Here is a 22,436-nt window from a genome sequence, read left to right on the forward strand (position 1 = left end):
TTAGAGGGGTCTAGCTGGCAGGTAGAGCTGAGCCTGCTCCAAGAAAGGGAAGGGCAGGAACATGTTAAGATAGCCCATTCTGGCCCAAGCCTGCATATCAGAAGGTATGGAAGAGACGGCAGCCTCAGGTCTCCTTGAGGGGCATGATGAAGATTAAACTTCCCTACTGCACCAATACCTTCTCCTTCCTTTCTCCTGCAGCCTCAGGTCACAGATGGGTTCCAGCTCATTAAGTGCACAGTAATTCTGCCACTATCCCATGTATCTGTAACCACCAGCCCAGCTCAGATCTTTCCTCCAGGATGCAACCTGTTTGCAATATTAGATGGCTTTTCATTTCTCTTTAATGTTAGAACAGAGCTCTGGGAGGAGATAAAATACACAGAGAGAAACAAGCAACTTAAAAGGCTTTTTATTTTTTAAGCAAAGATCTGGTGTGGGGAGGCTTCTTTGAATCCCCAAGCAATGAAAAACATTTTCAGTTGGAGTGCAGTGCTTCAGTGCCTTTCTATGCTACAAGAATATATTCAAGGAAAAAAAGCTGACCAAACAAATAGCCCAAAATCCTCATGGCATCCTCCCGTAACCAAACCACCCAAGACTGCAAGTGCAAGTTCACTGGCCAGGGTGAAGTAAGTTGGTAAGCACTTAGATCGGTTGCGTTGGAGCAAGAAAGGAAAAACTTCCCAAGCCATCAGCAGAGAGGTCTATGATGCCACTACCATTCCTCAGTGGGGATGTTTTCCCCGCTGAATTGCCACTCAACACAATGCAGCTGCCTAAGCCCACCTGACCAATGCACTCCAGGAAATAACAGCCTGTTTGCTGAGACACAACAGAGGCTTTACAAGAAGCTTGCTCCATTTTGCTATCATATGTGCTTTGCCTGGGTCAGTGGTTCCAAGCTGTCAGGCTGTTTGTTTGGTTTTAATCGAAGGTTAATTCTTATTCTACCGGAATTGTTATGTCTGCCATGCCACTCAGCCTGCTCAGCAGCGCTGAGAACAGTCAGCTCCTGTGGAAATGCACCTGCCTGTCTTGCTGGGAGCCCCCATGCACTGCTCAGGAAACCAAATTCCCCTAGACTGCTTGTAATCCCCCTAGGAATGCCCAGCCAGCCCTCGGAAACTGTTGATTGGAAGAACTGGAGGAGCCACAGCACAGCCAATTAATAGGCAGCACTTTGACTCTCACCCAGCCCCATTTTCAGCAGCTGCAACACGAAAATTTAATTCAAGGGTTCCCAGGTGCCTTGCAAAGCATCATGCTACTTTGGGATCTTCATATTACATATGCCAAGAGTTCTTCAAGCAAACTGGGAAACAAAAAATGAAAACCAGCAAAGTATTTTACAACCAGTTAGCATCTCAGTTGGCTGCCCACTGGATTCCAGTTCAGCAAGACTTAATCCCCCCGCTAAGACAGCCCCTTACCACCCTGAGACTGCAGGCTGCTGCTGTCCAGTTCATTCATCCTTAAGATGCTGACGACCACCTGCTACTGACTGCTGAGGATAGGGAGCTTCCAGGGCTGAAGAAGAAGGTGGGCCAGCTGCCTGGGTAAGCTTTCATCAGCTTGATGCTGGCAACAAATCAGTTGTGTCTGGCCACATGTAAAGCAAGGATAGTTTTATCTGAGGAGAATATTCCACTTCATTCCTAGCTCCCTTGGAGGACTTCTGTGCCACCACAGCTAGTGCCTGGAAACACAGGAAAACAGTGGCTCCTGGTTCAGGCAGACAAATCCACTCTCTTAAGAGCTCTCCACTCAGCAACACTTTTAAGCTTGCATTGTTGGACCACAGAACATAACTCTGAAAAGCTCAACTTTTCAGAGTTATTTTCTGTGGTCCAACAATGCAACAGCAGGACAAAAACTTCAGCTTAGGCACCACAGCATGGAGAAGAAGGTGGGAAAAAACAGCAAAACTTGTGGGACGTGGAAGGTGGTGTGCTGATGGTGTGGGAGCGTGACGGTGCAAGGGAAGGAGTGAAAAGTTCAGGAAGTATCACAAGGCTGGTGGTTCCCAAGTTGAGACATCACAGGACAAACACCAGGAAAGCAGGATGGGAGCACAGAGGCAGCTCTAAGAAGTGGCAGGCTGGAGAGAAGAACGGATGTGACCTTCTGGGACAAGGAAATGAAAAGGGTGCACTGAGACCTCAGTTGGGACATGGAGATGGAGACCTCACCATGAAATGCAAATGCTTGTCAGAGGAGGGCTACAAAGAGATAGTACTGTGAAAATCTTTTCCAGTGTTTCCTGCCTGTACCTGTCTGAAGTGGGAACGAACCTCCCCTGCTACTGTCTTGCTCTGTCCTCTCTTATTCAGACCCAGGCCACCACAATGGCACCTGTAGCCATTTCTAAGACCCTGTCCATACACAAGACTGGGCTAAGGCAGGGCCATGGCATAACACTCCCCTAAAGACACACACCACAACTATCTGGTGATGCTGCAAAAGAAACACTAACAGCAGTAACCAATGGCGTATGAACAAAACTGTGTGTGTGTGGCGGGGGTGTGGGTGTGTAAATTTGCCTGGGCACTTGGCTTCCTTCATGTCATAACTTAAAGCAGAAATTTGCCCTTTTCTTTATCTCTTTCAGTAGAAGCTCAATGAGGAAGAGATCCAAGATTACTTCTAGGCAATGTACAAAATGAAAAAACCATCAGCATCACTGGAGAAGGATAAAAATCACAAATAGGTTCTTTGAGTTGCAGTGCTGATAATAGCGAAACTCAGCTAAGAGGGAAGAGGTACTATGACAAACTGATTTCATTATTAGAGGCTCCCTTGTGTCCTGTATTATTATTAAGCACTGACAACATGCTCCACGTGGTTTGAGTAACAAAGGCTGTCCCACCCCAGAGAGCTCACAATCAAACAGAGACATAAAACTGGAGCCTACTGCGCAGAACTGGAGGAAAGAGACACTTGGATCTTTTTAATTATTTTGTTTTCTGTCTACAGTAAACAAAGTTCTCCTTGCAAAATGCATTTGCTTCCAAGCTAGCAGTGGATGGCAAAACCCACCGATTTTAATTGTCTCTATTTTCAAAAAATGTTGAGAGCAGGCACTTTGCTAAGCATTGATGAAACTACCTTGCAATCCTGCTACGTTAATGTGCTTGTTAAAAACATCAGACTCTTTTCCCTAACCTTCTCCAACCAGTGCTCTCTTCAGATTTTCCCTCGGTTCTCCCTCACGACACCCCAGTAAGATTTCTCTTCACACTCAGAAACCTTGAAACTCACTTCTTTTCCCCTGCAGAGTTTATACAGTCCAAATAGCTTAATTACTGTGACAGTATGAAAGCCCTCCTGCAACACAAACAGCCAATGACTGTTTCCTGCAGTTCCTGCCTGGAGAGCTCTTCAGCTTGTTCCCTTTATTTCACACAAGTGAGAAAGGTGGAATTCCACTTGCTTGAGTCTTTGGCCTATAAAACCTACAATACCTACTAATGACTGTGGGATTTTGTTCACATTAAAACCTCATTCAAAACAACAAGCATGAACAGTCTGATGAGAGGCAACAGGGCTTTGAAAGCCCTCGATCACACTCAACACCAGGAAAAAAAGAACACTGAGCTGGGCACTTGGCCTGTCTCTTCCATTCAGTGGGGAAGATGCAAAACATGAGGCTCTGGCAATTGCATCACCTTCAGCTCTTTATCAGCAAGGAGACATTGATGTAACTGCCTCCTGAGAAATCCTCTTCCCAGGGGTGTGCATTGAGGCTCCAGAAGAGCAGAACTTACCTGGCGGACTTCCAGGCGGTACTTCAGGATGGGATCCACAGCATCAGGCTCCTTCTGTGTCCACTGCAAGACGTAAGAGTAATTCTTGGATTGCTTCTGGCTCAAGGTGGGGTTGGGAGTGTCATAGTAAAACTCTGGGCTGTAAGCTTTTGCTGAAGGGGGGTGGAAAAAAAAAGAGGGAGGGAAGTAAAAAAGTAGGATCAAGTGGAACATAAATTACAAAGAGATGTGGTGAGAGTGGAACAGCTCTGCTCACCCAGCTCATCCACTTGCCTTTGACACGACGGACACCTTTACCATTGTGGCTGGTGTTGCACTGATGTGCCACCATTTTCTGTGAATCACTACTGCTTTCACTGCCTAAACTTCTGGGAGGGTTCGCAGCCTGCAACACCAGTGGGGTATGGCCACCTCCAGAGAAGGTAGGAACAGCTTCAGTTCTCCAGTTGGAACCAGCTCTAATCTTTTCTGTCTTGCATTGTAGTTTAGATTGAGGTAACAGCTTTAAACTAGCATTTCTCCTGTTTCATCTGCTGCTTTACAGAGTTTCCTGCTAACAAACCCTGAGGAAAGATCATGTGGCCAGTAGGTCATAGGAAAAGTGTTATTTATCACACAGGAACCATGGCATTAAAAAGGAGACCTTGCTCCTTCTGCATCTCCCCTGCCTTGACAACACAGTGCTGCAGCCTCTTTGTAACATGACAGTCAACTCGGCAGCAAAGAGTATGCTGACCTCAGCCAGGGTAAAAACAGTGGGAGCTTTTGTAGGGGAAGAAATGTCTTTTCTAAATCCATGTCTTCCTTAAAAACGGAGGGCAGCAGGAGGAAGGGAAGCACAGGAAAAATGATGTACCAGACACAAACTGAATAGTTCAGAGAAGAAGGGATTTTCTGTCACTTGCCCAGCCATTGCTGTCCTGAACCACTACCAAACAAGATTTGAAGGCTACTGCTATGCAACCCAGTGGCTGGTGGACTAATGAACAGGTACCAGAAGCAACTCAAGGTCTTCCACACAACTCATTTTGTCCTGTTTGACATTAACTTCATTTCACCCTGTTCACTTGAATTTTTGGCAGGTCCTGTCCTGGGCCAGGCAGGACCTGGACTTGAAACAACACTTGCCTTTTTGGGTTCAGGTTCAATTGGACCTTCACAGACTAGAAAGATGCCTGGACAGCAAAGGATACTGGAGAGCAGAACAGGCATGAACATCATCTCCCCAGGCAATCTGCCGCACCTTTCCACTCAAATCACAGGCACTGCCATTCTATGTACTTCTAATTAGGCTTGAAAGGATTCAATGTTTATTTTTTATGAACTCAGATGGATAATATTGATGTTTATTTCCAAGTCCTTTTTTTCTTATTATTTTTATTGACTTGAATTTTTTCACAAGCAAGAAGTTCAGAACCACGTCAGAGACTAATTGCTGTTTATTCAACTTGTATTGACTGTGGAAGTCAAGCTTCTTAATGGATTCCAAAATAAAATCGGAACTGATGACAATCATCATCTTGCATGATATTAATTCCTTATTAATTGACTCCAAGATGGAAATGGAAGCTAAAAAAAACCCAAAACTTCTAATGGAAATGCAGCACATGAAGATACTTTTAGAACTTCCTTTCTGGAAGCTTTTACCGTTGCTGGAAAGTTTTGTCTTTTGCTTACAGCTGATGGAAGAGCTGAAGGTTATTCACTCTATCTTTCAGCACTTTTCTGTGCTTGGTACTACTGTCAGTGCAGGTGGTCATCTATATGGACTGCACTGATAACTAGCTCAAGGGGAGTGGGTTGGATGTCTTGCTGTCCTTCCAGAACATCTCAGAAAGCTAATCTCCCCTCCACAGAAGAAACTAACCCCATCCTTGGCAGGTTTATGTACTCTGTTTCCACTACATCTCACAGCCACAAATGAGAGACTATGACATTTCTCCTAATCACAGAGGAAGGCCATGGCTGATGGTAATTAAAACTCTAGTGGTCCTGAGCCCAAGAACAGCAATCTAGCAACTGGACTATTTTTCAGGTTGTTCTATAGGCTCAGAATATTTAAGTGATTTATAACTGTCCAGGACATAGGCAGAGACAACTGGAGATGAAAAGCCACCATTAGATATCAGTGCCTTGGAAATGGAGAAGGGATGCAGGAACATAAATGCTTGCTGCTTTCTGCTGAGGGGATCTTATCTTGTGGGGCACAGCGGGGCACATCAGGTGGAAATATGTATTTGTTACTACTTCCAGCAAGAAATTCAGATCCTGGGAGCATTCCCAAGCTTGCTAAGGACACAGTTTTCTATGGTGGCTCATAGCAGGATACGGTTTGCCACGACTTAGTTGCCAACACATGAGAGTTGCAAGCACACGAAGAAAGGGTAGAAAGGGCAAAGATTATCAAGAAAAATCCATGGCCAGACAAATTCCAGGAAATCTCAAGGGGTGAGAACAAGGTCCTGAAAAGGAGCCAAAACAGTAGAATTGGTCTATGCTTCCCCATTTCTAAGAGCATCTCAGAGTAACAGCATATCTGAGCTTTTCCAAGCCCTGGGAAGGATCTGCTCCAAAATCAGGTCTCTCTGGATATTTATTATTCTCAGTTGTTCAGCCCTGACTTAAAGAGCATTATAAATCAGCTCTGGACTGAAAACTCCATATTTAGGCTGAATTTACTGCTTATTAAGGCAACTTCATCAGAGAGCTTGTCTAGAAACTGGTGCCCAAGTCAACTCTGGGGTCATGGGAGTAGCAGATTTGATGATTAGCTAGAGACACTAGGTCAGATGTGTGGTTTTAAATGCTAGAACCCTGCTATCCCTCCTTGCAGTTGCAGGTGCCAGAGATGAGTCTTGTTACAGTGCCTGCTGGATTCACAGAAAACTGTGAGCAGCAAATCCACTGAGTACTAGTACCTATTCTCAGCTCACATTTGTCTTAGCATCGTGAGACACAAAGAGACAGCAAACAAAGAGATGCAGGAATACATAATACAGCTTTTGTTTGTTTTTAACAGGGAATTTAGATGGTGTAAAGCATGTTGAGGGGATATAGAGAGCCTTTCGCTCCCCCCTGGTTAATACTTATCTACAATACAGGTTGTCCAGGCTTGAAAGAAGATGCAGACTTAAGTTTAAGTCTTGGATCTTTCAGGCAAGTGTTCAAACACTACTAAAATGTACCAGTAGCTGCAACTAGCTGCCCCAGGTCCAACCCAGACTTGAAGGACTGCCTGAATGAGGGAGGCAGATCTCCACGTTAGTTTATGGAAAGTCACCCCTTCTGAACACAGCACTGTGCAAAGAGGAAGCGGTAGAAGTTTCCTGTGCTGGCACTAGTTCATGGGGAGCAAGCTTCCCACCTCCATTACCCCACCTAACAGATTGCTCTGATGAGTGCTCTGCGACTTACCAGATACCTGGAAGAGGCAGGTGGAGACCCCCACGTCATTGGAAATGCTGCATTCGTAGCTACCGCTGGTCTCTCGGCTGACACTGTCCACCTTCAGCTCTGAGTAGTCCTGCTGCTCTGCCAAGGGCTGTGCCAGAAGCGTCCCGTTGAAGCGCCAGACGGAGGTGGCCACCTTCATAGGGCTGCCCTTCACCATGGTGCAGCGTAGGGTGATGCTGCGTCCCATGCCCTGGCGCACATCCTGGTAGGCTGGCTCCACCACAGGGGGGACTGGAGACCAAATAGAGCAACAGATGGGGATGCCATCAGGGAACAGCCATCTAGCTCAGCACAGTCACCCTGGCAGTGCCTCTGAGGAGACAGACATCTATCATTTCCAAGAGGACATTAATTTTCTAGTGGGAATCAGGCTTCATCAAACCAGAACAGCAATAGCCATCTGACATCTCCTTCTGACTGGGCTGGGGCTACTTCCCACCCTCCTCCCATTTATTAGGTAGGGGTGGACTTTAGCAAGTATTCATCCCCCAGTGGGACATTGCTTGGAGGAGCTAACAAGCCCTGCTCTTCAGCAGCAGCTGAGCACTACAGCTTCTATTCAGTTCTCAGATTCTAATCCGAATAACTATAGTCCTCGTACTCAGCATAAGATCTACTCACTGAGAAGTCAGACATGCTCCCAAGCAGTTACATTCATGTTCTTCTGGTTGAGGTCTGACAGGGTGAACACCATGTTCATATGGAGAGATATGCACTGGCTGTCTTCACAGAGCACAGACTGGAAGGGGTGTTAGAGGGCTTCTCTCAAACACATCAATACAACACATTAGAGACTGGCTACAGGGACTTTGAGTCTATTTTTATCTCTGGGAACAAGCCCCCAACACTGGGAGGTAAGTCACATCTCTCTATGCTAGCTCCTCTGCCAGTAGTGTGAGGATGGTGATGTGGGGCCACCTCCTTCGCAAAGGGAAGCTACTAAGTCTTGTTCTATAGCACTTGTAAAAATTTACAGAAACCTCACAATTTAGGCATAGCTTAGGTAGAGCAAGGAGAAAGTATAGATTGGTATTGATTGGGTTTTCCCTTATTTAATGCAATGGCAGAGGACTTCAGCCTCTGCAGCCATCTGATGGACATGTTTCCTTTGCAATAAATTCTTAATTAAAACACTACAGCATGGGAATAACCAGAAGCTCTCCCTCTAAATTGAGCAAGGCTTCTTGAACACAAAATAGTGGTTAGTTTGAATGTAAAACAGGCAAAACAGATTTATAGCAGCTCCAGGACAATCATAACTCACCTTCTCCAGGTTCAAAGCACCTGCTTTTTCACAGACAATTTCTATGCACTATAGATCTATAAAGCACTTGCCTCCTCTAAAGGTCTGCAGAGCTGCTAAGCACAGTCAGGCCCAAAATACTGCACCACACAGCTCCACCAGGAACCATGGGTCACACAGCATCCCTGCTGCCCTGAATGCAGTTGTGCCTAGAGGGCTCCAGCACATCAGTCTCTCCCCTCCCATAGCCTAACTGCACCAAGACCCACCTACAGTTCTGTAGTGACACCTTTATCTTCACCATAGATGAAGGCACATGCACCAACTCATAGGTTCACACGCGCAGTGTCCCCTTTTCCCACAGACACAGATGTGTCTGTGGATATGTAGTGCACAATCAACCCCTCCAGCAGGCAGCCCTTGTTTGACAGTGTCTGTTTTCTAGGTACCTATTCTCAACTCTCACCCTCTGGGTCCTTTGCTGCACTTAAGTGGATTAAAAGCAGCCCCTGACTGAGTTCACATTGTCGTGCTGAATGCCATGGTCAGCTCATTACAGATGACTTTGCTAGCAATGTGTCTCTGCGGGTGCTCCAAGTGCTGACTTGCCTTTGGCTCACACGTCTCCCACCTCTCAGTGAGAATAATGTGAGAAGTTGTTTGATTAGACCTAGTGCAATGAATGTGTCATCTCCATCCCTAGCTGCTATCCCATTTCTTGTGTCACATCTACTCCTTAATTAAAGCCGGTGGGGTCTCAAATTATAATCAAGGGTAGCTGATGATGTAGATTAAAGAAAAAAAAAAAAAGAAAAAAGAGAGAGAAAAAAAAAACAGAGAGAAAAGAGAAAGCAAGGCTTAAGAAAAGTGCCACAACAGCTCTAGATGTACTCAAAGCAATCTATCTCATGAGGAGAAAAGAGAGGGGTAGAAGAGCAGCTTCCTGCACTGCACCAAATGGCATCTGTACATGGAGCTGGGACAGAAGAAGAGAAAAGGTCTGAAATTGGTCAAAGTGCCTCCTGCATGGACATATGCTGCAAGGAAAGTTCACGTCTAGGACTCATTAAGGGAACGTTGGGGACTGGTAAAGGGTCATAGAGAAGCAGGGCTGGGGCACTCCAGATGTTTCCTTAGGTTACACGAACAGCAGGCCAGCCAAGGATGCAGAAGATATTTAATTTTCTTCAGCTGGGAAATGGGATTTACTTAATTTGCACCAAGGCAGGCTCTGGGCCTGTGTTATCACCTTGTGAGGGGAATGTTTGGAAGTGCTTATATAGTAAAAACTGCTTATATTTCCTCCTCTTGTCTCTGGCAGTAGGAAACACCCGACCACCATTAACTCTGCAGGGAGTCCGGGAGCCTATGGGTTTTCTGGAGAGAGACCTGATGCAGGTTATCCCATCACTGCAAAGCATGCAGTACTATGCCAAGGGGCCACTATTCCTGAGGGCCACCAGAAGCTATGAAAGCAGAGAAAGGTCAACATCAATTACAGAGCCAGACATCAGCTCTTGCCTCCAACGCCTACTGAGGAGCCTACACTTCTTCAAGTAGGTTACACACAAAAGGGAGACCCACCACCAAATCAGGGATTCAGTCTGCAAATCGTAGCAGAGAACACCACAGCCTTTTCTCACCCCCAACTTAAATACAAAAGAAAGCTTGTTTAAATAGCCCAGTGCTCTGGCTCCCTGGAATTAGAAAGCAAACAACTCCAGTATACCTGAGATGGTGACTGTCTTGGAGCAGAGACCTCCAACATGACTCCTGCACAGACACCATCAGGGAGGTGCAGGAAATAGTAGTAATTTTCCAGGTGCCTCTAATGCCCACATGGAAGCAGCATCCCTGCTGGCTGTAAGTGAGCAGTGTCTGCCTATTCCTGCTCCTTCAGCTGCTATAGTGCTCTCTGGGGAGCCTGGATATCAGCCTCAACTTTTAGCTCAGTTCTAAATGCAGATCCTTGTCCAGAGGCTTCTCAAACGCCTTCCTGTGTCTTCTCTGAACCCCAGTGCATGCAGCTGAAGTGCTCTTTTAAGCAGCAGCCACGCTGCAGGCAGCAGGTTGCTATGATTCAAGAAGGTGGTAAAAAACACCTCTGCATACACAGGGCTTGAAGATCCCCTAGTGAGAAACACATCAAACAAATATAGACAATTACTGCTTTCTCTCAGCACACAGCTTAACTCTAGAAGAGTTAGCTAGCAGGAGGAGTGACAAAAAGGGTGAAGAGGGCAGCGCATTAGTGTTCTAGGCAATGTTGAAGGACCAAAGCTTCTACAGCAACCTTGTTATGTTGCAGCTGCTCTGAAACACAAGTGAGGGCAGCCTGCCTTTGCAGCAGAATTATTGTGCAATAGGAGAAAACATAATCATTCACCTGCTTATTAGGAGCAAATCAAATCAGCCAAACACAGGCAACCTACTCCAGCATGCCGGGCACCCTAAAACAAAGCCGGGCTGTAGACAGCTCCCTTGCTATGAGCCAGAGCAGATGCTCTGTACTGAAGTGCTGCTAAGCTAGCACAGTGTTCACAATGAAGGGCAAGAGTGAGGGAGGCACAACAGAGAAATGTCAGGCGTCAAGGGGTGCTGCTTTATGCCCTCTTATTTTCTTTGTTTCACTGGAAATAACTAGGACCAAAATACTCATTCTGCCAAATGAGCAAGAACTGTGCTGGCTGTTATCTGTGGTCAAGCCTGTAAATATTTGTTTTAAGCCTGTTTTTATTTTAGCCTTGAGGCAGGGAGGAGTGCTCTTCCTTACAAGAGCCAAACTGCTTGCAGGAGAGGCCACAGACTTTTTGCATTGTTACAGTGCTGTCCTTGCGTGCTGCTCAAGAAGAGGTATTCAGTGATTCCTGCAATACTGTCTGATTCCTGCAGATTCCCATCAGGTTCATATGCCCCCAGAAGGCAGAGATGCTTCTTTCACCAGTGATAAAGCCCGAGAATCCCAGAATGGTAGTGATGCACTATGGGAAAGTTTTTCACTTGTGGGGTAAATACAGAAAGAAAAAAAAAATAATTTTTTTTTCACTTAAAGAAGCAGGGATGTTGTCGTGAGGCTGCTTAATCTGACATGGATGGAAGGCAAAGAAAGGCTTATACAGGAGTGATCTGATGCACAGAAATCAAGGATGAGCTTAAACACACACCTGCACCTGCAGAACAGCAGAACACTCAGTAAACAGACCTTGCATTAAGAGCTCAGGCATGACTAGTGTGTGTATACCACAGTGCAATACTATTATGCAAGACACATTAAAGTCTGCTTTGCCACCGTAGCTTGAGGGCTGTGAACAGCATATACTGGCCAATTCCCAAATGCTGGCTCATTTTAAAAGGGCTGTCAGAGCTGAAGAGCTCACTCATAACCTGCTTTCTGACTCAGAGGCAGTGCTTTTTTCTCCTGTAGCCACCTTGACTGGTGCTGACAACAGGTATCTCTGTAGGTGTTCAGCTGCCTGCATTGTATCGCTGGCATATGCAGCTGCCATGGGCCGCTGCACTCTCATTTTTCTGTAGGGATTTACTTCCCACAACGCTTCCTCTGCTACCAAGAGCTCCATGGCACAGCAATGTCCAGGCAGAAAAAAAGGCAGAAAGACAACTTGCCTGAGATCACATGAACCAGCAGCATCAGACAGAAGCAGTGCAGGAGTTCTGTATACTCCACTTCAGTCCTTAGCCAAGGCTTCCTCCCTAGTGAAAAACACCCTCTACCATACCCTCCAAAGCCAGTCTTCATTTACATTTTTATTTAAATCTAGAAAGTGCAACATGTAACACAAGTGATGAAAATAGAAAGCCTTGCTAGATTATAAAGCAGTTTTATTTTCAGCAGCTCCCACCCCACTCTCCTGAATGACTGCCTCCAAGCTTAACTATGCAATCACAGTGCCAATGGGATTCGTGCTTATAGTCTCCACTTTATCCCAAGTGTGAGAGCAAATTGACCACTCATTTGCTGGATTAACATTGCAAAGGACACAGAGATAACCTGGTATGAAAGACTGCACTTCATGGTTAGTTACAATTATTACCTGTGTTCGGTTTTCCAAAGAGGTGACAACAGGCAGTAATTTTTCTCTCCAGAAAGCAAATCAGCACAGGCTACTACTAGGGCTTTATGAGACCTATATGACTCCATTATTCAGCATCCATTTAAATTCTGATAGGCACCCTTCTGCAGTAATACTGGGTTTAGTCTTCCCTAATGTTCTCTAGCCAACCAAAGCAGTCCCAACAAAGGGTACCTTCCTTATCCAGCTCCTCGTCCCACAATCTAGGGTAGTAAAGATGACATAGGCATCAAAAATACTGTACCCCTGCTTCTACAGCAGGTATAAGATTCCACGGTTTCAGCTCCAGAAGGGACCAGACCTCTATACTTGAGCAAGTGGGAAGCTCTTTTATTTTCATGAGGCTGGGAAATCACACCTGAGCAATTCTGTTCCTTCCAATAGCACCCGCACTCTACTCCCCAAGAATACACAATAGCCACCAGTAGTTTTCCATGTAGAGACAAATATCCAACTAATATTTTCAAGCCCAGTCTCATCCATTTGTTTCTGAGGGATCATATAACTGAGTAGTTAGAAGAGGGAAGATGGAGGAAGGCTTGCTCAACCTATTTCAGCTAAATGCCAGAATCTACTTCTTTCATCATCTATGCCTTTTGCCTTCACACTTCAGTCTCCCATATATAAAGAGATAAAATGTGTATTATTTGCAAAGCACTTGAAAGCCAACTTGCAAGTACTGTTATTTCAAACAAAACAAATTTGTTTGAGTACATTTTCTGCTAGACAAGTGGGTGGAAGGACCACAGAAGCCAGGCTCAGAGCAGAGAAGGCTTAGTTCTGTGCTAGTTGACTGCTTTTAAAAGAAGAGCAAATGAAATGTTTTTACTACCAGCATTTCTGCTTTCCTTTTCTCTGAATTTTCCAAGCCAATTAGCTCAACCAGTCTTCACCTTGTTTTAATAAAGAAGGATTTACTGAAGGATATCCTCTTCTGCATGAGGAGCTGTGCTGATTAGTACATAAGACCGTAGCTCACTTCACAGAGTGCTCTGAAGAAAGTCCATCCTAGGTGGGAATTTCCAGACCTTCTGCCTCACAGATATGCCTCGTCAAAAAAGATCCATCCCAGAGATGATGGAACTCACTTGGACTCACTGCCCAATTAATTCATGCTAACAAGATACTACAAAGACAAGTATTCTCTGGCAGTGAAGCCCCCTTCGTTCCCACACCTTAAGTGCCTGGTGTCAAAACAGTATGCTCCCCTAATTGGAAAAGAGAAAGAGGAAAAGATGGTGTATATGTAACAGAAGATGCATACACATCCGTACATGAAACGCATGCTGATAATCCTCCCTTACACCCACAAATCACCCAATTAGAAAAGTTATGCACAAGAGAAATAAAGAGGGTGAGAGAATGGGCATTTCAGAGAAAATATCTTCAATTACTGCAAGAACAATGGCATAACTCAAATTTAGATTTTAGTTTTAGGTTTTTTTGCCATGGACTAGCATGAAAATATTGCCTCTGACTCACAGCCAATTTTTCCAGCTACAGCATGATGAAGCAGGATGATGGCTAGGGTGGATCTGAGATTCTCCCACCCACCAACATATCTACAAGAGGGGAACCTTCCCTGTGCAGTAATGTCAGACCACCAGCTCTCCGCTCAAGTTCTAACTTTGTTTTCTACAAGATAACAAGATGTCATCTCATACCATGCATCCATTATTACATGCTTCAGTTTAACAAACTGGGGTAGCGGTGAAATGCCACTCCCAATAGCATATAAATAGTTTAGATCCAAACATTCACTAACAGTCAGCCAATGATACTCTTTCCGCAAAAGCATCCCATATGCATTAACTTTTGGCAGAGAACCAGTTGTCTTACTCCTCAATAATTCATAGGTGAAATACTCAGCTGGGTAGTTCTGGGAATAAAGCAAGACATTGCCAGTGCAATCTAAGGAAAAGAAAAAAAAAACAACCAGCCCACAAAAAAAAGAACAAAATGAGACTCTTACTAAAATAGAGTCCACCTCTTTCCTCTTACTTCAGAGTTTATCACTAGGTTTCCTTACTATATGATCCAGTTGCCTTGCTGCAGTTTAAGCCTACTGCAAGTCCTCCCTATAGGTGTTTTTATGTTCTAGTAATCAACACTGCACTTTCTACAGCAGCCTGCAACCTCAAGAAAAACTATGAAAGAGTTCTTAGTCGTCTTCTAATTCCAAAGTTCTTGACAAGTTGATGGGGACCTTTTACGTGCATGCATGTATTCATGTGTTTATATAAATAAACATACACATATATATATATTTATCTTAACAATTCCCCTTTCTCTCCTTCCTCTACTCTTCACAGTTGGCAGGAGCACAGCATTAGCTCCTATTTAGATTTTACTTCCTTTAGGCAGAAACACTGTCCTAGAGTTTGAAATGCCAGAGGAATCACATGCAAAAATTTTGGGAAAGGAAAATTAAAAGAGAATCCTGAATCAACAGCTCTGACTCTCCTCATGTGCCTGGCTGAGACAAGCTGAGCATGGTGGCCCATAATGGGCAGAGATGAACAGGTACGATTTGCAACCTTGCAAGAAGAAACAGAGCTGTTTGGCCCACCAAGGCAGAATGCATTCCCCATGCTTCCATCTACACTGTAAAGAAGGGAAAAGAGACAATCTGTTACATCCATCATCCTAGGATAAGCCATCTACATTCATGAGAAAGATTTGGAACAACTGAGAAAGGACTGCAAACCTGGAGCTAGCTGGAACAGGACTGTAAAGACCATCTAAATTCAGGCACTACATTGAGGCACACAAGTCAGGAATGCCACATCCCTCCAAAGCCATCGAGTGAGAGGAACATCTACAGAGGAAGGTTCAGACTGTAGAAATTCCTAGCTGGCATTACCTCCCTCCATCCTGTATCTCAACAAGGAGCCTAGGGGGATCCTAGCCCTCACACCTCTGCTATGTGAAATGAATGCAGACCAAAGTAAATGCTTGTGCAACACCTGCACAGAAGTGATCAGTGCCACCGCTCTATACGAACCTCTCCATGAACTCTCAGTGCCTTATTTAATTGAGTTCATCAGTAAGCTGAGTCATAACATGCATCTGAAAATTGGACAGTATGTCCTGCACTTGGACAGGAGACATCTATGTTCAGGCTCCTGTATGCCACAACAGAGCTACCCTGGGAAGGAAAACAGACACCAGCCTGCACATTCCCAATAGCAAATATAGTGAGAAGTCTTTGGATGCCAGACAGGATCCAATTAGTGCCACTACCACTCCTGTTCAGAACATGCAGCTGCCACCTACAAGGAACTGACTGAGTTTCCTCTTGTCTCCTGTGGAGGATCTCATCCACACACAGAGGAGCTACCAGGCAGAGGTGACTGCTGACTCCAAGCAGCAATCCAATAGCAAGAGGCTCCTATTCCATCACCAACTGCCTGAGCAATTAAATCACCTATATATGTTTAGACCTTTTCATTAAAAATAACTGAGAGTGAAGAACAGGGAGGCTGTGGGAGAAAGTGCCTCTGAGAATTGCAATACTGTCAAAATGGAGAAGAGTCCCTGCTTTGGAAATGTCATGATTGTTAGAGCCACAGCTGGTCAGAGCCTTCTGCTTACAGCCGGGCTACAGTTCTACCTCACCTTGTTTTCAGTTTGAAAGGTAAATTGGGAGCATTGGATGATCCCTATCCACCTGCTTTCCAAACCGCCAGGCAAAGCAAGCAGCAGCATAGCCAAAAGCAGTAATATTGATTAAAAAAAAAAATCAGACCTGCTTTAATGATGATTTGGTGGGGTGAGAGCTAGAAACGGGAGAGATCCAAGCCAGAAAAAGTCTGAAGGGAAAGAAGGGTAAGCCAAGGCAATTAAGAAAAATCAAATATTAACCAGCACTCCTTAATATGTTTATTTTGAATTCTTTGTTTATATTAGTAAGTAAAAAAGACACAATGGGGCAAAACTAGATCAGGATGAGTTAACACAGTGGTTATGCTCTTATCCACAGAATGGAAAGAGTATAAGCTTCCCCATATAAATCAGGCTCTTCCTCAGCCTCTCCTTCAGGCCTAGTAGGGAATTTGGACCAAGGAGGAAAAAGTAGGCATAAAGCAAGTTCTCCGTCACTTCTCTATCCTTTGCTTTGGCATTTTGCTACCAATCGTTTAATATCCTGCTCCACTAACTGTCATCATTACCCCATTTTTCCATCCGTCACTCTTGATTGATCTTGATTCATCTGAGGAAGATGACGACAATGAAAATGTAACCATTCAGAAAGAAGCTGAAAGGATGCTCAGATGAAAAGATTTATGGCAAATGTTCAGTCTCATAGATGAAGCAGCTGAGGTCAACAGATATCAAAGCAATTTTTCCCACAAGAATTAAAGTAACAAGGAAGGTGGTTCATACAGGAACTTAAGAAATGCATGTAATTTAAAAACACAGGATCAGTACAGTAGCAAGAGAAAGGAGAGGCAAGAACATTTTTTACTGTAAGCATTTTTGCTGTCACTCTGGGTGGTTACCTCTTCATCACTGTCATCATCATCTTCAGATGACTCAAGATAGATCAAATCAATCACAGATGAAGGATGGAAAAATGAGGATAGGTTCAGGCGGTCTATCAGATTAAATGATTGAAGTCTTCACAATAGTGACCAGCTCCAAAAAGTCAGCTGCCAAATAGCCATCATCTCTGCCATCTGAATGTCCCATCTTCCCTCTCCATCCTTCAAACCACTGCCTGCATGTATTTAAAATATGACTTTCCTAAGTGCCTGTGTCCAACTTCCCATCTATTCATTAATTATGAAAACCAAATTCTTTATCTGTTGCATCAGTAACTCTCATAGGTTTTCATGAATGTATCTTCAGTGGATTTCTGGACAGATTGATGGGAATCATCTCTCTACACCTTCTTCCAAAAAATGCTAACTACCTATGGAGACAGCAGAGGATTTGGCAGTCCCAGTTATTCAGACTTGGATGATACTGCTTATCTCTGAGAAGGGCATGGACTCAAGCTTTGGAGGACTCGCTCCCCCACTGGAAGCTTCATGTATTTTCCTTTACATTGCCTCCATGTTTCCAGAGAAACAGCAGCACACCAGCCTCGCTGCTGAAGTGGATGCAGCTCTGATCTTTCCCTGCATTATGTAGAGCACTGTCACTTCTGACAGCTGCAGGTTTTGCAGGCTCCCAGAAATCACTCGCCAGGGTACAGGGTCTCCTATGTAGCAGCAGGCATAGGAAAGAGGCCAATGACAGAACTGGCAATCATTCAAGGACAGAAGCCGGCTCCCTTGACCTCCCCATCTGGCTATCAGCTCTGTTCCATCTCCTCTGGACTTGAACCACGAGAGGGAAATTTATTAAGTCCTGTTCATTGGGTAAGTCTGCTCTGACATCTGATTTTGCAGGCTGCATCTATGACTGACCTCAAACTAGGCCAGCACTACAGAAATCATTTGGAGGAGCAGCATATCCCTGTAATGTGGGCACATGACTATCCCACACAGACACTTTTTCATGTTGGCTGAGGAGGACTTAGGCTACAGCAAAGGAGATATGCAGGACAAGTGGGAAGTACACACTCAATTTCTTCTCCAGATGCCTGGATTTTGGTGTAACAGACAAATGCCTCAAGATAGTTCTATAAAATTCCTGTTGTTCACATTCCCAACTCTTCTGGGACATAAGTGTCCTCACTCTCACACCATTGCATCAAGATCTGAAAGCAGATCCTGGCCAGAGTCAGTACATCAGCAATTATCAGCCTGAGGGGTGGTGGCAGCACACACTGTAACATGACATCCTGCTCCTTCCAGCCTCTACCTAACAGATAATAACACCTCCCAGAATCAGATGCTCCAGGTGAAAAGGACATTTTAAACAAGTTCCAGCGATGTTTGCTGAGCTGTCCTACTGTGTTGGGCAGAGAGACGGTATAAGTCTGTGTACATCTCTGGAAAGAACTTGCATGGACTTAAATCTGGGAATATCTGTGACTTTCTGTGATAAATGCCAGAGAAGATGGAAAACCAGGCTTTCCTATGTTCTGTTTGTAGGACTGTAGCTGGACCTCTGCATCCTGATCTGAATTAATCAGTGCAAAAATGGCAGAATAACAGACTAACAATAGATCACTAACACCTTGAAAATGCCACGGAAAGTAGGAAAAGGCAGGGTAAAACTTCATTTAGTGAGGCCTTTGAGGGGAAGTTTGTGATAGCATCCTGCAAACATCAGAGAAGCTAAAAGTATTCTGTACCCTTCATACACGTATGGCCTATGGGAATACAAACAGGAACCAACTGGGTCTATGTTAGAAGAGGGGACCTCAGAACAAACAGTAATAAACCTTGTTATTTTTCACTGATTCCAGAAAATAACTCATGCAACATGAATATAGGATTCAACTGTACAGTTAAAAAATGATGGATCCTTGGCAGACAAACTGGGTAGTGTTTGAGAAAGCAACAAGAAAAGTAACTCTCTTGTCATAATATCCCCAGGCATTGGAAAGATCCTGGCTTGCTTCCACATGACAGACTAATTGAAGATGTAATACTATTCAAATGCTGCCCACAGTAAGCAGATTAAAACACACTAAAAGAAAGAGTTCAAAAATAAGTTCTAAATGGATGCACACACTATTGATATCTCTCTAGTGAGAGGGAAGACCTTCTGTAGGGAGACTTCTCTAGTGAGATCCCACATGAACTGATGCTATCTCATATCTTCCTCAAGATCAAAGATCCAGCCATCAGCTTGGCATAGCTAAAGCTTAGCAATTATTAAGTCTCCCATTCATGCTGTGTAGCCAGCATCATTCATAACCACCTCTGGTGTCTGAATGACCTTACATTCATTTGCAACTGGAATGACTTGGGTGCAGACTTTGGCACAGCTCTGGGATGTGGCTTGTGCTTTGCCTCCTTCCCTCCTACACCAAGGCAGTGCTTTGATGTGCAATAACTAACAAGCACCATCCTTAAGTGCCTATGTCAGGATAAGGTATCATCGTCTGCAGAGGACAAAATAAGCAGCAGTAAGTAACATAAGATACCTCTAAGACACCTCACACAGGACAACTTGGTTTGCTTCATGGAACAGGCTTATGGTAACTGCATCCAATTTATCTTGGATAATGTAGAGGTCTGGAAAGAAGATTGATGAGGAAAGAATGCATCACTCTTGTTAGGAAAGAGACAATGACTCCAGAAGGAGCCTGAGTTGATGTAACCCAGCGAACATCAGCTTTCAGCCCAATTCTGCAGTCTAAAGATATCCAAATCCTTGGATGACTAAGCTAAATCTTACTAAACATATTGTGAGATGGGCATCATCTCTGCACCTGTGAGACCTTTTTTGAAAATCTGTTTAATACAGGTGACCTCACTGCGAGAATGATGTTGGAAAAACCCCGAGTGCTATAAAAATGAATCAAGGGCTGGAAAACGTGCCTTGCAGTGAATGGCTAAAGAGACTCTTTCTGGATTGCACACTGAAAAAAGGCTGAGAGATTACTTGTTCTGGTGTGTGAGATTACACAAGGAAGAGACTGCTGATAACAAATAGCTCTTCATGTAAGAAGACAAAGGCATAAACAGAGCTTGTAGTTAGAAACTGAAAGGAGACAGGCTTAGATTAAGTCATGACAGCTGAACCATGAGAGTAAAAAAAAACGCTGGAACAATGTCCTGAGGCACACACTGAATTCTCTGTCACTTCTGTCTGTGAGTAGATGTTGCACTGAAAATGTACAAATAGTTCAAGTTAAGATCCACAAACGTAAACCCACCTTGTTCCTCAGCTCTGCTAGTGAAAGAGACTACGCTTGGCAAATAACTAAGTCTCCTGTCTAGACAAACATCACAAAATGCTTAGAAAGAGATTAAATGAGCTTTTGCAGGAAGCTGGCGTCTCAGCATTTTGCGCAGGTGAAGTAGAGCACATAAGCTTCTCCAACTGGTTTTAAAAACAAACAAATAAACAAGCAAAAACAAACAAAAACCTGCCACAAACCTTAAGTGCTTTTCCTTGACTCTTTAAAACTTGTAGGTAGTTTAATTTGCATCTTTTCACTTATATATATGAGTTGGTTCCTACACAGCTAATTGGACTGAAAGCTTGCCCATTTCCATGCATAGACTTGGACTTTTGCAAGGCTTCATTACAAGCAGCCCAAGGGGAAGAGAAGACTCCTCAAACCACAGACCCTCATTTTAAGCATTGTCCTGTTTTCCTCTGACCCAGCCAATTGCCACCATCTCTTCTTCCCTTTAGACCCATTATGCTGTTTCCAGCAAACCACCTTAGATGGAGGGCTGCACCCTTCCCCTCAAGCCCGTTTCCCATTTTACCACATGACAAGATGCTGGCTAAAGGGTCTCTATTAGGCATAAGCTATGAACTGCTCAGAAAATCCCAGCAGACCTAACACTATTAAGCCCATCTCGATTGCATTAAGTTGTTATTAGCTACTGCATTCTTGCTTATGATTAGCACAGTAAAATATCTCTTTGCAATCAACACTTGGTAAGAAAAATTCCTGTCCAGTGTAAATGCCACTATTATTTATTGCTCTCTTGACCTCAATCACAGCCACTGTCGGGAACCCCTGTTACTTTGGCACGCCAACGAATTCTTCCCATCAAATGCTTGGCTGAGCTGGGCCCAGAGTTGTAGCATATTGTGATTGAGGAGATTTACAGCACTTGTTTCATCAGATGTGAGAGCAAGTCACAACAGATCAAGAGCCTATAAAGAGTCAGCTGGAATGGCCTTCAGTTGCCATTCTGGTTTTAGCCAGCAGGAATTTATCCCAGATGCTTCTTCCCCACTGAAATGAAGTAATTTTCAGTTTCTTCTACATCCCATTCATCCCCTTGCAGCTTTGCAAACAAGCAAACAGGCTTAGAAGTCAGCTTCCTCCCAGCCAACAGTAATGAAAAATTTCCATGGTTTCTTATGATCCCACTTGACCCCAGAAACTAGGGCTCCAAAATCATACAAGATGCAACAGGTCTGCATGCAACTAGGAAATTTAAGCACGTCTGTCAAATCCAGGGACCAATGAAGGTTTTGCAGGTTATTCACTGGGTTCATAAAAGAAAACTGACTGTTTTATCTCAAGACCCAGAGGCCAATTAAATTCAAATCAGAAGGCAAAGCTGAGATAGGTAGGAGCATGTGCATACACATGCTTATTTGTGTTTACAATAGGGAGGCAAAGAAAAATGGAAATTAGAAACTATGTGAAGTGAAACAAGGTGAGAGGGGTGCATGATGGAAATGTGATCTCTGATTATGGAGCAAACACTGTTTCCTGGCTTCAAAGAAAAACTGTTTCTTTCTTGGAGACTGGCCCAAGTGGAATAGCAAGAACTAGTAACTGAACAGCTGTTTCCCTGCAGTAAGCTCCAAAAGGCTCCTATGCCCTTCTTAAAAACTGAACACAGCCTCCCAGTACAGCATCCCAGCACAGAACTGGCAGAAGGAAGACCTGCTGGGATGTAGAGAAGCCTGAGCACTTCTGAAATTTAATTCATGCTCAAAAGTGCTCTTTGAGTGCTCAGAGCCAGCATGGCCAGATGTAATTAAAATTGAGAACGCTCCCAAGATGCTCAGTTTCCTACTAGGGTTTCTCTTCATATCAAGAGTGATGCAGGGTCTTCCCTGCCTAAGCCTCCTCCTCAAAACTGGCATCACTATTCTGTGCATTGCCTCCAAATGCCACAATCTTCCAGTGGGGCAGAAGAATATAAGCCTGTTCCAAGCCCATGGAACAGGTGAGGGATAGCATAGCAGCCTGCTCCTGCACCCTCATCGGTGCTGCTTGATATAGTTTAAGGTCCAAAAAGCATGAGAGAAAAGCAAAGGCACAGGCACAATCCCACAGCA

At 44.3% G+C, this 22,436-nt stretch overlaps 1 protein-coding gene across 7 annotated transcripts in view; it reads right to left on the reverse strand.

Moving 5' to 3' along the window:
• The window catches only part of MDGA1 (MAM domain containing glycosylphosphatidylinositol anchor 1), a 147,285-nt gene that overhangs the window by 44,233 nt on the left and 80,616 nt on the right, over nucleotides 1–22,436 (reverse strand). For all 7 annotated transcript variants that reach the window (XM_069852541.1, XM_069852537.1, XM_069852538.1 and 4 more), the window contains 2 exons: nucleotides 7,182–7,451; nucleotides 3,768–3,919 (listed from right to left, as the gene is read on the reverse strand). In XM_069852541.1, the coding sequence (XP_069708642.1) occupies nucleotides 3,768–3,919; nucleotides 7,182–7,451 (422 nt within the window). The remainder of the gene's footprint in view (nucleotides 1–3,767; nucleotides 3,920–7,181; nucleotides 7,452–22,436) is intronic.

This window comes from Phaenicophaeus curvirostris, chromosome 2 (genome assembly GCF_032191515.1).
Source record: "Phaenicophaeus curvirostris isolate KB17595 chromosome 2, BPBGC_Pcur_1.0, whole genome shotgun sequence".
Lineage (NCBI taxonomy): Eukaryota > Metazoa > Chordata > Aves > Cuculiformes > Cuculidae > Phaenicophaeus > Phaenicophaeus curvirostris.